The sequence below is a fragment of the Diadema antillarum genome, unplaced genomic scaffold, assembly GCF_040938485.1.
Source record: "Diadema antillarum isolate AM-2024a unplaced genomic scaffold, OU_Dant_1.0 scf00000007, whole genome shotgun sequence".
Classification (NCBI taxonomy): domain Eukaryota; kingdom Metazoa; phylum Echinodermata; class Echinoidea; order Diadematoida; family Diadematidae; genus Diadema; species Diadema antillarum.
The window spans coordinates 1,810,297-1,825,766 of NW_027270896.1; the positions used below are offsets into that span (position 1 = coordinate 1,810,297).

The 15,470-nt window shown below is 41.0% G+C and overlaps 1 protein-coding gene across 1 annotated transcript in view; it reads left to right on the forward strand.

The window, feature by feature from the left end:
- The first annotated feature begins 315 nt into the window (after positions 1–315).
- LOC139716489 (thrombospondin-2-like) overlaps positions 316–15,470 on the forward strand; it is a 70,933-nt gene continuing 55,778 nt past the window's right edge. Inside the window, exons 1-3 of the mRNA XM_071628034.1 lie at positions 316–624; positions 908–1,099; positions 10,653–11,233. Of these exons, the coding sequence (XP_071484135.1) occupies positions 1,033–1,099; positions 10,653–11,233 (648 nt within the window). The 5' untranslated portion in view covers positions 316–624; positions 908–1,032. The remainder of the gene's footprint in view (positions 625–907; positions 1,100–10,652; positions 11,234–15,470) is intronic.

Below are 15,470 nucleotides of genomic sequence, written 5' to 3' on the forward strand. Positions count from 1 at the left end.
CGCTGGTATTGCAACCCCAGCACAGTTTGGCCGGAGTTCGGTTCTCTTCAACTCTTCGGGACGGCCGAGCTCTGGGGTTCGCTCCAGCGTTGCTAGGCTACGCAGTCTGCGTCGCTGATTGGTTCGAATCAGGAGTTTCCGTCCTACTGTCAGATGATTGACGTTTGGAGTGGTGAACCGCGGAGCTCATATTATTCGCGTGAAACAAGACGCAGACACAGTTTCACATTTACGAGAAAGATATCGAGTGGCAGAAGACTGGAGAGGAGTCAGCGAGACGCGAATGTGAATGAGCCAGTCATATTCAGCACTGAATGAGCGGGAGTAACGCCTTGCTGCGTGGAGAGAACTTGGTTTCCCTAGTGAGAAGGAATCATTTTTTCTCTTTTTTTTTCGCGAGAAATGTTACGGTGATAGCTGTGTGAGCGACTGATTGCGTGATTTGGATTAATACATTGTTGGGATACTTTCCCCCAAACTTTTTATCTTGTTTGGTTCCATCCATTCGGAATAAAACGATAACCCGCTGGATGAGGATAACAGTATAAGCGTCGTCGTGCTTGTCCTGCCCGCAAAGTCGGCGAAGAGCCATACGGATTTAACATTCAACTGGACAGAACGCTGGTAATTATAACTTGACTAACGTGCGCTTCTGTTGTTGTTTTTTCAACACTCTGCATGTAAAATTATACGTTTGATATATAAACAGATTTTTTGAAAATATTTGTAACATTAATTAGTACAAAACCTTTCTCCAGAATATTATGTTGCATGTGTTGACTCTTTTAACAGTACTGACTCTAATAACGGCATCAATATCTAGCCAACTGTGACACTTCCACGTATTATAATTTGGCTCCTTGCTAACATTGTTTTCTCACTTCTCTTCCCACCATTTGGTTTGCAGATTGCGAGGAAGTTACACAGCCTTCTGGAGGCTCGACGCCTAATTGGGGCGTTGAGGGGAAAAATAGAGCGAAGGAATTAAACACAGACACACACACATACACACAAAAGGAGAAACAACCAACCATGGAAAGAATACCGTTTGCTGCGTGTATCTCAATTTTACTGGCTGTAATATTGCCAGCCATGAGAGGTGAGTACATAACTCCTGTAATGATAGCCAAGTTTTACCCTGCAGCTGAAGTTGCTGAATACTAGTTGTCTGTTGCCTCCGTGGAGCACTTGCTTGATATTGCCTTGACATTCGTTTTTAATTGTCAATTTGCGTGTTAAAGGTCTTGTTTACCTTTGGGAACAGTGATTTTAAAAAAAGATAATGGTATGACATTCCATGCATATGTGTAGGTCTGGTGTACCTCAAAACATCCTATATCATAAACAATTTTTCGCGACAAAGCCTAAAATATAAGGAGATATCTGTATTTTTCTAAATAAACAGTAACTGTAGACGGATTAGTGTGGAAACATTTTTATTATAACTGTTGTTCAAATTTTGTAAATTTAACAATACTTAATTCGATTTTACTCATTCAAAATTTTACAGTGGTTGTTTCTATCCGTAACTCACATTTTAGAACTATTTTAAATTACTAATGTTGGGTTTTCGTTTCATCTGCAAATAGCAAATTATACCTTTAAGTGAGTGCAGGTTTTTGGCATTCATGGCTTGGCTCTGCGTACCCACAGGAGTGTGGACAAAACGAAGCTGTATGTTTTTACAAGTGGAAGGAACTATGGTTCAACAATAATACGACTACCCCTCGGAAATACTTTGGGAGCGGTTAGGCATGGTAAACAGTAGGAGGTTGACAGGAACTTCGGTTGATAAGATAAGTCAGTTGATTTTGTAATTCATGAGTTTATTGTATAAAGTGTCAATCGAAATATCCGTCCCATAGGATCGGTTTATTTGCAAATGACCTATGAAATGGCATTTACGCTAAATGGCGTAGGGGTCCTATATATCAAGCATTCTTATCAATTCGTTAGCTTTATACTTGAAAATCTGTATGCGTCCTTAGGACTGAATACTTGGACTCTTCTTTTTGTTAAAATAGCCTATATTTTTATACATTAACATTGCATGCCGTAAACTAGACAGAAAAATCCGTCTGCCCGGAAGAGTTTTTTTTTTTAAATCATTTTTATTCATTTTTGAAGCCAGACGTAGTCTCCGCTTAACTTGATCCCTCGACGACAAGATACAGACCAATCTTCAGTCAAGAAATTAACCATCTCCGTAAAAAAAGAAGAAGATAAAAACAAGATAAATCGACATTATGGACACGAAGACAGTTTTCGGAGTGAATAATTGCTGACGTCCGCAGTCTATACATGAATTGCCGATGAAACCACCAATTCTATATAGGCTCTAATCGATGTTTTTGCATAGCCAAAAACAATACATGACAAATTGAAATGACTCGCATAGGGAAAGAGAAATATATTCACAAAGAAGCATAGGTAATGATAAATCAGCACAACATTATAGGGCCTATGTGTTGTAACTGCCATATGAAGGACCCATTGTTGTAGCCTTTGTTGTATCCACCGGTGATTGATGAAAACTTTATTACTCATAAGTCTTGAACGGATCATTCGATTTTTCTTATATTTCACTGATGAGTTCTGCGACTATTCTTTACTCACTGAATCTACATAAATGTTTGGGATTGAAAAAAAAAAAACAATTTCACGGCTGCTCTCGTGTTTGAATTCAACTACCCAAAGTAGCTTGTTAGTTTTCATGTAATTTATACAAATACATCAGGAGATTATAATACAGGCAATTTATGTGCACGAATTTCAGCAATAACCTGATGTATGTTAATAAGCATCATGGTGCGTTGTAAAAGACGAGTATTTTTTAAAGATGCATTTAGCGTGAGTAACACAGCACGTCTGGTAGAAGGAAGGGGGTCTTGCTTTACAAAGTTCAATCTCGGGACATTCGTGCACAGAAAAGGAGAAGAGAGAAAGAGGATAGGGGGAAGGGAGAAAACAGCTTCCTTTTTTTCTATAGAAAGAAACTACTCGTGGTGAAGATTATTGTAGAGCTGGCGGAAAAAAAAACCCCGATGTGTCAGCATTTGAAGGTTGACGTCAAGAAAATGTTATTCTGCTATGCGCTATCAAAGGAACGTTAAGCCTTCACATTAATAATACCCAATCTGCTCTATTCACGTCGCCTGAAAGGGGTTGTGTATATAGACTGCACAGCCGAAGAGTTTGAAATGTTTCCGAAGGGGAATATAAATCACAGCATCTTTTCTTTGCCCAAACACCACACAGAAGCGCCAAACGGAGGAATGTAACCTTAGAGAACAAGACCTGTGAATAATAAAACTTTCTGGTATTGTTGATAAAGAAAATAGATCAGAGATGTGAAATGTATTTCACTTCTATATCTGTAATAATGAAGGGGAACGGATAGCAAGACAAACAGAAAGACAGACAAGGACACACAGAAAGTATAGAGAGAAGGAAAAGGAAACATATCGGATGTAAAGAGAAGGTCATAGCACAGCTGAGGCATTCGACAATATATTTCCGTTGCAATTCACTCCGAAAATAGCATCTGATCATGATCTTATTCTACTTGCACTATACCTAAAGAGCTGAACCACATTCTAAAAAGAAAAACAGACATGTTTTGCAGCAAAGTGCGATATCCCGGCAGATGTTGTAATCTGTAATTCTGTAAATCTGTCACTTGTATTAATGCCACGTATTCAGAAGCTAAAAGACAATTTTCCAGGCCCGTAGTAAGTAGGCCTACATTTAAACTGCTCATTCATGGACCTACAGTTCTAGCTTCATGGTTCAATTCAGTTCAGTTCAGTTTTATTTCTGCATTGCATTTTCCAAACAGTTTAACAAATCTTAACAAAATTTCGGCATAATTATAAATTCAAATCATATGCAGTGGTATGCATTTATACGGTTATAATCTCATATGTATGTAGTTCAATGGTAAGACGAACGTATGAAGCAGAGAGATTTAAAGCAATGGAGTATTGAATGTACAGTAGTAGAGGAAATATTTCAAATATACAATGTAGGTCCTGCTAGTGAAATATAATCATCGTGGTTTATTGGTAAATCTGCTTTCGTATTACTGACACTAAAAGTGAGTGTCCTTCGCAATCAAATTAATGTAAATGTGAGACAGATTGGCTTGGAGAAAGAAAATACTTCCAATGAACACGTAGACAATTTCATTCAAAAGAGTTTCATTTGTGGCCTGTGTCCCAAAAGAATATGATATTTTAAGGGTGTGAAAAATAGAAACATTAAGAAGGAGAGCGTGATGCGAAAGAAGAGATGTCGCACGTAATTGCCATAAGCTTTGGAAAACTAACCGCACTCGATTAAATCCGTGTAGTAAGGTGGCTGTTCCATATCCCTTTTGATTAACCGAATTACGCATCGACAGCCGTGGAGCGGTTTGATAAACGTCCACCCATGTCCCGTCCCATGAATTGGCGGGAGCTCCGGCGACGAAACTTTCGGACAGGTGCTGGTTTGCATAGTTAGTTCCTTGTGCCGCTCACACGCTTTTGGGCATTCATGCCGATGCTATCGTAGAGGACAGCGGATCCTTCACCCCCACCGACTCGAACACTTAATTACGACTAATTACGAGGATCAAGTATCCATGACGTCTGTGATTTTCTGATCAGTCTTAAAGTTGGGCATTGACAACCTGTTCTTCAATAGATGTAATTAGTCTCTCACTGGGGCAGGGTTCGGGTCCAACCCGCTATGTATGCCCACAGTTTGTTTTGTTTTGTTTTGTTTTGTTTTGTTTTGTTTTGTTTTTATCATGGTTATCACTCTATAAGATATAACATCATTTGATTGTGCTTATGTACGTCGACGAAGGGCATTTTGTCAATCGGTTACAATAAAAGCATCTCGACGCAAGAGTCATCTATTTGTGACAGAATCATGTTGATAATATTATTCTTACAACGTTTACTCGCGTGTACATCCTATGGTTACACGCCATGGAGCTACATACAATAATATTACAGCCCCAGGTTACATGTTAAAGGGATGGTACAGTATTGGTGGAGATGAGAATTGGGCTTTTAAACTTTTTGCGAGATACCAAGAAAACACTTATAATATAGTACAGAGCATACCAGTTAAGGAGGAATTCAAAGTATATTTCATGAAAATCGGGTTCGGAATGACCGAAACATCCAAAAACAAAGTAAAAAAAACACAATCATAATAAAGTGTGGGTCCCACACTTTATTAGAATCGCTCTTTTTTGGATATCTCAGCCATTTCAAAACCAATTTTCATCAAATAAACGTTGAATTCCTCATAGAATTACATGCTTTTTCATATTTCATAAGAGGTTTCCCATTATCTCACCAAAAAATGTTAGAAACCTGAAGTTTGGTCTCAACCAAAACTATACGATACCTTTAATGCTTGTACGCACAGACAATTGATTTACATCAAGTTGCTGTCATCCGACTTGAATACTCGTTATACGTTATTGCATTCCTTTGCTCTTCTGGAAAATTCCCGAGCTTGGAAAAACAAAACAAACCAAACAAACAAACAAACAAAAAATAAAACAAACAAGCGAAAACAAACAAACAAAAAATAAAACAAACAAGCGAAAACAAACAAACAAAAAATCTCGAACGAACACTCTGTACATGTACAGTTGTATAGTGTATATCCCGAGCACGCAGAGGAGTGGAGTGCCAAAAGTGCTTACTTCGGGAGTCTAAGATTGTACGTGTACCGTCCGCACTCGGATGCAGGTCTTATCTTCTAGGCCTGTGCCATATCGTCTGAGTTAGATCGGAACTCCCTGCTATATATGGAGTAGAATATGCTGCTAGGCACAGAGAGAAAGATATATTTTAAACACTGCAGAATACACGCATTATAGGTGGTTACTTTTGGGGTTCTAAAGCCCCCATGGAAGCCCCCATGGACTTATACATGTATCTTGCGTGTTCACCTTATGGAATGGGTTCATTTTGAGCATCAGATGCCACGGTCTTTGGCCAATAATGTCACATTCTGCCTGATAATGATGACTTGTAATGGACAACCCAAACATGAAACAGATTATCCTAATTGTTTCATTAACATTAATATAATCTGACTGTATTACACGATGCTCTGACAGGAGTTCTACCGCACAAATGAGGTTCTGCACGGAACAATCGCCCCCCCCCCCCACCACCACCACTATACCACCACTCCACAAGGAGTATACTAGGAGGTCGCCACTAAGCGCATTTTTTTCCTTCGTGATGCTATGCCCTGTTGTTTCTGAATTCGCCGATGATTGGATATGAAAACCCTCTTTCATTTCAGACCTGTTAAATTTGCGCATCAAACTGTGGCTATACGTACTTCAGGACTCTTTTGACTATACCTATGACTCATAAGCCCTGGTCTAAAGCACAGGAGGCAATATGCGTGCTGAAACAGTGCGTAACTGGAGGTGGTGCTTATACAATACTTTTATTTGAGATAATGGTAGACAAAAATAGATTGCCTTCTTTTCTTCTTCTTTTTCAATACATCACGTACATTTGTTTGTTATTTTCGCACATTCAATGTCCTTGTAATGATGTGAATTTGAAGAGACAGCTGACAGTGAATACATTGTGTGCACATTAATCCTTTATATAGCGTATTTAAACGATGGACAGACGGGAAAGCATTAAACCGAATGATACAGAAAAGGAAACAAAGGAAACATTCTGGAAAGGTATAGTAAAAACGGTGTGTTTGCAACTATTTTACGACATTCTCTCGGAATGCCATCAAAGTGCTGAACAGTGCCTTGGCATATTTCCCCCCCGCGCTGAATATAATAGCCCTGAGACGAACAAACATGGCTCTCGTGTGAGTCCAACCATTTCGAATTTGGACAATCGCGGATTCCTCTTGAGATTAACGAGAATTGAATGACACTCCCCGATATCATCATTATCTATCTGCTTGAATGCGTTCACTTTGAATGCATTCTTTGCCATCAAAGACAGACCACTTGCCTGGCTTGAGACTGATGACCAAACGCCACTGGTGGTCCCCAACAGACACAAAGCTATGCTAATGGGAAAAGAATATATACCATGTATGTATAAAAATGGCAAATCACTATTGAAAAATGTCTACAGGACCCTCTTTATATATATATATATATATATATATATATATATATATATATATATTATGCTATCGACTATGGTATTTTATATATATTTACGGCTACACTTAAGTAAAAATGAATTGGTAATGTAGCGAAGAGTTAAGTTGATAGACTATTCAGAGAATTTAGTACGACTAATGATGTTTGGTGTACATCGTGTGAAAACTTGAATAGGTCAGTGAATATAACTTTGTTTGTAGTTGTATTACTCAAACATATTTATAGTAATTATTAGTATTTCATAGAAACCGTTAAACGACAGTGAATGAAGTCTATGTTAGCATGATCAAATTACTGAAACCACTTATACAAAGACAAACGTGGTATGCAAATGAAGAATGTAATAAAATCGAATATGTTATTAAATGAAAAGGAAAAGAGACTGACGGACATGTATGCCTTAATTTCACGTAATCCATGGACACTAAGTAGATCTGAGGCATATTTTATCTAAACTTATAAATTGACAACTAGAGAGTACAACTGAATATTAACAGGGCCCCATGAAAATTTGTCAAGGTTTTTTTTTCTTTTTTTTTTACTATTCTGAAAATGACTCTCACTGATTTAGTAGTTTGTGGTAGCTATAGTTGATAGGGGATTGCCATCAATACGTGCGTGGAAAAACGGTCTAAAAAGCTTTCTGCTGAGTTATTGTATGTAGTCCTGCCACTGTGTGGCTTCCATGAAATTGTGGGTGGTGTGTTTGAATGCCTACAAGAGCGCAGCGTGTAAACTTTAACACACGGCTTGGCGTTCCGCTCCCAGTATTCAACAGAAAGGGAGGGCATATTAGTCGCAAACAAAAAAGGACTCGGATCACCCTGATAGCGGATTGATCAATGTTTGTGCTATTCCATAATGCCGATTGCCCTAAACTACTGCTGAGGCATTTCTTTCTGTCTATTCTTGTTTAATCGCTTACTCGAACTGCGATACTAGTACTCGTGTGCGACGACGCGAGCGCGCCATGTCGTGTGCTGTGGGACTCGATGAGACAATACACGCTGCCTAGACTCTCCCCAGTCGGGTACACTCACCACAGGCACAATAAATCGTGGCTGCTCCCAACAGAAAAGGTGTCAGTAGTCAGAGCTCAATCACTAACGCCCACGTTGCTCCATTAGAAGTCACAAGGGCAGAAAATTTCTCAGGCATAGACTGTGCTCCACCAACTTCCCCCCGAAGCAGCCCTTTCCTATTCTCACGATTCCGCCCTGTCCCGCGTGCTGATCAAAACACCAGCGATCCGATTAGAAGTCCGAGAATTTTTGCTTTTTTAATGAGAACCGTTCTTCTGACATCGGAAACTCTTGTAGGGTATAATAGAGGAAGGGAAAACCCCCTCTAGATGAGAGAAATACAACCATCTCATGTTGATTGGATTATAGGTCTGTAGGAACGAGACGCCATTTTCACCTTCAGGTAAAGCATGCACAGTTAGAAATCCAATCAGGTAGGCGCGAGATGATCCCTCTCCTTCCACAGTGGTTCCATGTATAACATTGACATTGTCGGGTATTACAGACATCGAGTACAGACTTTATAAAGTGAATGGTCAGGTAAATTAGTGGTCTTTGGGTGGCAATTGGAGGATGATCAATTACTTATTTACTTATTTAGAGAAGGTATCATGAAAAGTTTAAAGTTTTGTGTGTGGGGGCTGTTTTTTTTTTTTTTTTTTTTGGGGGGGGGGAATTTAAAGGTTTGCAATGCAACAAAGCAACGGGCGAGGTAGGCCTAAATGTTACCTTTTTTTGCCTTTGATCACAAATGATGTAGTTCATTTCATTATCCCAACATTCATACAGTATTGTATCGCAATGCGTTTGTCGAGCTTTGTGCAGAAAGTTCACGCGAGTTGGAATCCACTCTGAGCAGCTGAGCAAATTGTGAATCATTGACTGTGATTTATGATAAAAAGCTAAAGTGTAGAGGATGGCATGCGTGACATATTTTTGTAATCTGATAATATCAAGTCACATAAAATCCAGTATTCACAGTGCCTTGTGCGTGCAAATATATTCTGTGTGATACGAATTCTTTGTAGCAATGTTCAGTCGACAATGAATAGCCAGACGCGGTACATCCAAAAGGGATAAGATAACTAAAAGCTTTTCAGAGGATGGGAACTTTCTCAGAGCTAACCCAGAATACGAGTGAAATCCATGGCGGCAGTACAGATAGCATGAACAACAACAAAAAGAAAATCAGCTCGGTAATGAGCCGTGACGTGGAATGATTCGCCCTATCGACTGGCGGTGACTTAAAGAGAGGTTTGGTTGAAAAGGAACATCGCTAATTGCTTGCCCTTGATCATTCAGTCTAGAAAGGCATATCATCATTCCACCACCCCGTCTCTCCCCAACCTAACGCAAAGCACCCGTCTCGTATACCCCTGGACCGATCGAGCCTTACCCCATGCAGCGCGACTGCAAATATCATAAGTCATCGCTTCCGTCCACGAAGCCCTGCTTTTCAGTCATCCGTATCTGGGCAAGAACGATAGTTAGAAGAACCCTAGTGAGCAAAGCAAGAATTAAACATCACTTGAAATGAGCTTTCCGGAATCAGACGTGTAAAGAAAGGTAGTTATCGTCTACTGATGTGAAAGCAACAATGCAGGCACGGTAGCAGAAATAACAGGCAAATATCGATCCCGTGCCTGTAAACTCCGCCATTATACCACATACTGCTACACCACGTCACCAACTATGCACATCTACCCCATCTAGCGAGTATTGAAAAGACACAGTGTCATTGGGTCGCCGAAGAAGTAGGTCATATCTCATTTTGTCACTTTTTGTCGTAAAAAGTTACGACGATAAGTATCGTGGGCCCCCCTTTGAAAGAGTTTGGCGTAAGTACTTAAGTCAGTGCCGATGACATGAAATGCTTTACAGGCAAACCACACTAATCAGGAATCTTATCCGCAGAAAATGCAACAAGGAAATCGTCACATTTCCCCCATCATGTGGACAAGTAACACACAGCCCTTTCAAACTAATGAGGTTGATATTACATTTGTCATTCCCACTTGGCCTGTGTTGAGAATCTGTGCGCTGTGAGAGATTCGAATAGCAGTGTGGAAACCAGAAGAAATTTGAGCTTGCACCACAATGCCCCCGCAACCAACTCGGATTTTGATGTAAAATTCGATAGGTTTTAATGCCGGATTACTTAAATCTCGCTTTATTACGCAGGTAAAGAAATAGGGAAGTGTAGTAAGAAATACCGAATGGATTGCATAAGATATCAACTTGAGTGCGTGCATCTCCAGTAGAGTAGTAAATTAATCAGAATCAGATCCTTATCTTGAAATGCCTGGCATACGCTTCACATCGTATGTAAGTAATGAATAGCCTTGTCTGTTTTTGTTCTATTAAAAACAAAATATTCCAAAGCCAATCCCCGATGCCCCTTGTCCCACTCCTCGCCCTCTTATATTTCTTTTTAATGGATATCTTTTCATTCCTTGTCCATCTTCCAGCACAATCATCTTGGGTGGAGTTCAATGTGCTGCAAGATGTCGGTATTTCGGCAGCATCGCCCGGCGTAAGTTTGGCAAGAGGGGAAGAGGAGAACGTGATGGCATACAAGATTAAGCCATCCAAAGGGGACATTGCTGCCAACACCATACAGGTAACGAGACTCGGGGAGACCATGCGAACGGAAGACGGTTTCGTGCTCGTCGCCAAAGTCCGCATGGGCAACAAGGCCAAGGGATCCGTGGTGTCGATTGACTCCCACGACCGGACGCGCCGGCTGTTCGGCCTCGTCATCAACCGCAAGGACGACCGGGCGATCGTGCATTACTCGTACGAGAGCGATGACGAGATGCAGGAGGCTACTCTTGAGTTTCAGCCGCTGGGACTCGCCGGGGGCGACGACAAGGCCTGGCACACATTCACGCTGGACGTTCAGGGCAACCTCGTCATCCTCTACGTCGACTGCGAGAGGATAGGTCTGCAGATCATGTACGCCTCCTTCGTCTATGACGTGACATCCTCGGAGTACTCGCTGCGTCTTGGAAAGGGACTCAAGAACAGACGAGACGTGCCGGATTTCAAGGTCAGTGGCGAATCCTTTTTTTTAAATATTATACTCATAACGACATTGGCGGATGGAGGGGGTGGGATTTGGGTGGGGCGCGTCAGTGAGAACGATTTGGTCCTCTCCTGTAGATGTTTACGTTATGTCTCTTGTTGTCAGTCTCGTTTTCGTAGGGAAAGGTGTTTGGTGATCGTTTCTATTTGTGTACTCGCTTCACCCCACCGTTAATATGACGTTCGCTTCTCACGCTATCTATGTTGTATGTTAGAAACATTTATGATATGTGTTTCCGATCGCAGTCCGGTGTTGGATTTGATCTGACGTGATGTCTAAAAAGCAGGTGGGACTGACAAAAGTCATATTGAGTTTCACTTGAGCATTCTTTAGCCTTTATGCATCATGTCAGTTGACAATGTCACGAACTAGTTCTTGTGACGAGAATTCTCTGTAGTGATAAACATTGTAAAATACATTTGGATGGAATGTTTCTAGGAATGAAGGTCCCTCGGGTTGAAATTCGCGTTTGTGTCTTCTCCGTTTACTCAGTAACGACTAGCAATATGGTTCAAAGTATTTTAGCACAAGGTGCTGCCTAATAGGTCTAATGACGGTGTACCACATACCTGATGGTCAAACGTTAACGTAAAAAAAACCCACGAGTACACACAAACTTATAAAGCCAAATTCACATCAAAAGATATCTTAACCACTAAATATGTCGCAAATAAAGAATAAAAAAGATGACAATTTGATGCACCTGAACCTAAAGTTTAAAACAAAGTAATGAATTCCGCCAGAGGGTCGAGTACAATTTAGTCCCGTATTGGCATCTGCAGAGATTGAGAGAACCTGTACCTGCCCCTCAGAACCAGAAACAAACCTGTATGTGGGTCTACCTGTTTGTCGCTTCTTTCTTGTCGTGATTTTAATACTATTGGATCAGTGGCGATCGAAAACCATCACTGTTCTTTGGGTCAGGATTTGCGTCCAAATGGACTCCGAAGATATTCACTTGGTGCATGCCACATCACTTTATATTGTACAAGAGATTCACTTTATTATCTCCAAGAGATTGCATTTTAGCAAAATAAAACAAAGAATAAATACAGGAACAGATTTGGGACGACTAAATACGAAGAAGCCGAGTTGAAGTCCATGGACGGCGCAACAGAAAGAAAAAGATGGGAGAAACACGGCCACATGGATGGCAGAAACAGATGGCATAAGGCGAACTTGGGATCTTGAAGAAATGCAATTTATTGATGGATCTGGGCAGGGTTCACGAGGACGTGTCATTCACGTGTAAACTGTTGACAGAGATAGTGACAAAAACATGTTTACCAGACTGACGAGGAGTCACCATGTTCTTATCCATGGAAGATCAACCATAGTGTTATGAGCGTTAAACGCAGTGTAGCTAGGAAGTCTCGGTAAGGCCCTATATGCCTTCTTCAGAATATGTAAAGAACAAATGATAAAAGATTTGAAAATCAACAGCATACAGATGGAAAATGTATGCTTATAGAATTGTGCATATACTTGTAAATGTCGTAGAGGAATTATAGGCAAAGATGACAAGAGCAATTATGCCAAGGCGATTTTTTGTTATTGTACATGTCGCAACCGTCTATAATTACGAAATTATATACGAAAATATGACAAATATTTCTTTAATTGAAGATAGACCATCTTCATCCCTCCCCCTCCCCCATCACTACCACCACCACCACCCGAAGAGATTATACATGTGATGCGGTTACGGTGACATACATATTGGCTGCTGTCTTCCAAGATTCACACGAAATGTAGGCAAGCATTTTGGCCTAGAATCTTTACGACAGAACATTTAATTATGTCATCCCGTACGACTCTATCGGGGAACATTAAAGTACCTCTACGGTATCACTCCACTCACCCTGGCGGATGATAAGTCAATATCACAAGTATCTGTCTGCGCAGACGATGCCCTTGAATGTCGAATCTCAAGCGGACACTGTCGAAAAGACGCGACGCTTCAGAAATCGATCGTAGAGCGAGAACGTTGACTCATCGTTTCTCAGGCTTGGCTTTTCGAGTGAATGGATGGATGCTGGCGCCGCGTGCTTCTTGCGTCGCTTTGAGTAATGGGTCGTCCCCCGGATGATGATGTACGATTGCATTCTAGAGAGGGAAGCAGCGAATGACCAATCGTTCATGTCTTACGACGAACTTTGTAATCAATTGACGAAGTGCCGATGTTGAGTGGTATGTCATCTATTATACTTTTCGTCAGAATGGTAGGCGAAGGCTGCGGCTTATGTCATGCTCAGATTTTCTGTGTCCTCCATGTAACATTTGACATGTCGGCAGCTAGGGAAGGGGAGCTCATCCGCCATCAATTATTTGTAAGAGTTAGACCATTAGGGTGAAGACATTCAAAAGTTTCGCGATTTTTTCATTCAAGATTTGAGTAGTAGTCATTTTAAGAAGTTATGGCATTTATTTCAATAACCATTCTGAGGGGGAAAACGTTCAAAAAATTATGCAATTCTTTCATTAAAAATCTTTAATAGCCTCTGTTGCGAGCGAAAAGAGCACCGAAACAAAGCAGTATGATATTAAGTTGTGGTAATAATCTTCCTTGAGGAAGATCTTGCATATCTGTCTCACAAGAGTAGAGCATTTAAATCATTACTCCAGAAAATTACATGCATGGCTTTCCACTCATGCATGGCTACCTATAGATCGTAAGTATAATGAATGATTCAGACTAGATTTTTAAATCATTTTGCCAGAAGGAAAAAAAAGTATCTGTTGTGAGAATTTACTGCATTCCAGGGAGGTGGTTCCCATCACCCTGTAGCGGCTGGTATGCGTGCTCTGCAGAGAACTTTCTTACCATCTCTGAGTTTGTCAGTGTTTCGATGCATTAACTAGGCAGAAATTATGGGTAGCATACCCTCAAACCGGAACGAGATGTACTGGTCCAATGATGAGTGCAGAAATCATACTTACACACATGCTACGTCACACCAGGGAGGTGAAGAGAGCTTCCACCTTCCTTGTCTCACAGAAGTTGAGGACGAAGGCGTTTAAAAATGAGGGCTGTGGCAATGTCAATAGCTCTGCAAACCTAACGCTCACCACGTTGTAAACGCATACACAGCAATCGATTCCGCCCCGAGCCTTGCTACCGGGTTTGTTGTCGTTTTAGCCTTGAACATGTGTTTTCATTCCCTGAAATGTCCACGAAGAAAAAGAGAGAATCATGCCCGTATGTTTACGCGCACCTGTTTCGGGTTTAGGGCAGATTGTAGGCCTACTTGGGGCACGAGGGTCCGCCATGAAAGCGTGTTTTAAGTCCGAGTAGGATTGCTCAGAGAGGAATGCGGATTCCTTGAAAATGTAGCAGAAGATACTGCTACACCGTCCAGCACCAAAGATAACTGTGATACATACATGATAAGATCTAAACTAGAAAGAGTATTCGTCAACTTATGGTAGCTGATTCTCTGTATGTTTTAAGGGATTGAGTTGAAAGAAGACAGATGAAATGTAGAGGAGTGTGGGCTCTGTGATAAGTTTACACAGCATGCAGCGTGCAGTGTTGCCAATATCCATCATGATATGCAGCAGTATTGGAATGGCGATATCGGGGACGTCATTTCCAAGGGGACAACTTTCTACGGCACCCATAGCTCACTCCTTGGCATGTTCCTATCCTTTCTCTCTAGACGATTTAGTCATAATTGTGAGCATCTGTCCGACAAAATCAGTAAGGGCTGTTCATGAGGTCTCAATTTGGTCATCCGACAGCTTATGGGAAGAGGTGTCTCCCTGCCAAATGCGGGGTAATTCAAACGCGAATGTGGTACCAGAAACACTCGAGGTGAGTTCATGTGCTGTGCGGGGTTTGTTTATTTCTTCCATTTTCTCCTGTTACAAGCGCATTGCATCAGAGTGTTAAGACAATCAGTATGAGTCTTCTTATAGCTCTGTGTCATTGCCGATACCGACATTTCAGTAAGCAGAACACGGCGTCAAAGAACAACCTTGTTCCCTTACCACATAACTCAGCAGCTTCAATGAGCTGCGGGCGCTGGCAAACCACCAAACAAACCAGCACCCATTCTGGCGATTCTGATGATTTTATTGTCCTTCTGACACTATGATGGCCCTGTAATCATTCACTCGAATTCCCTCGCGTATTGTGCGCATTTTCATACGTATAGAGCATAGAACATCTTTAACATAGTCAATCTCTGCGCTTTCTTTG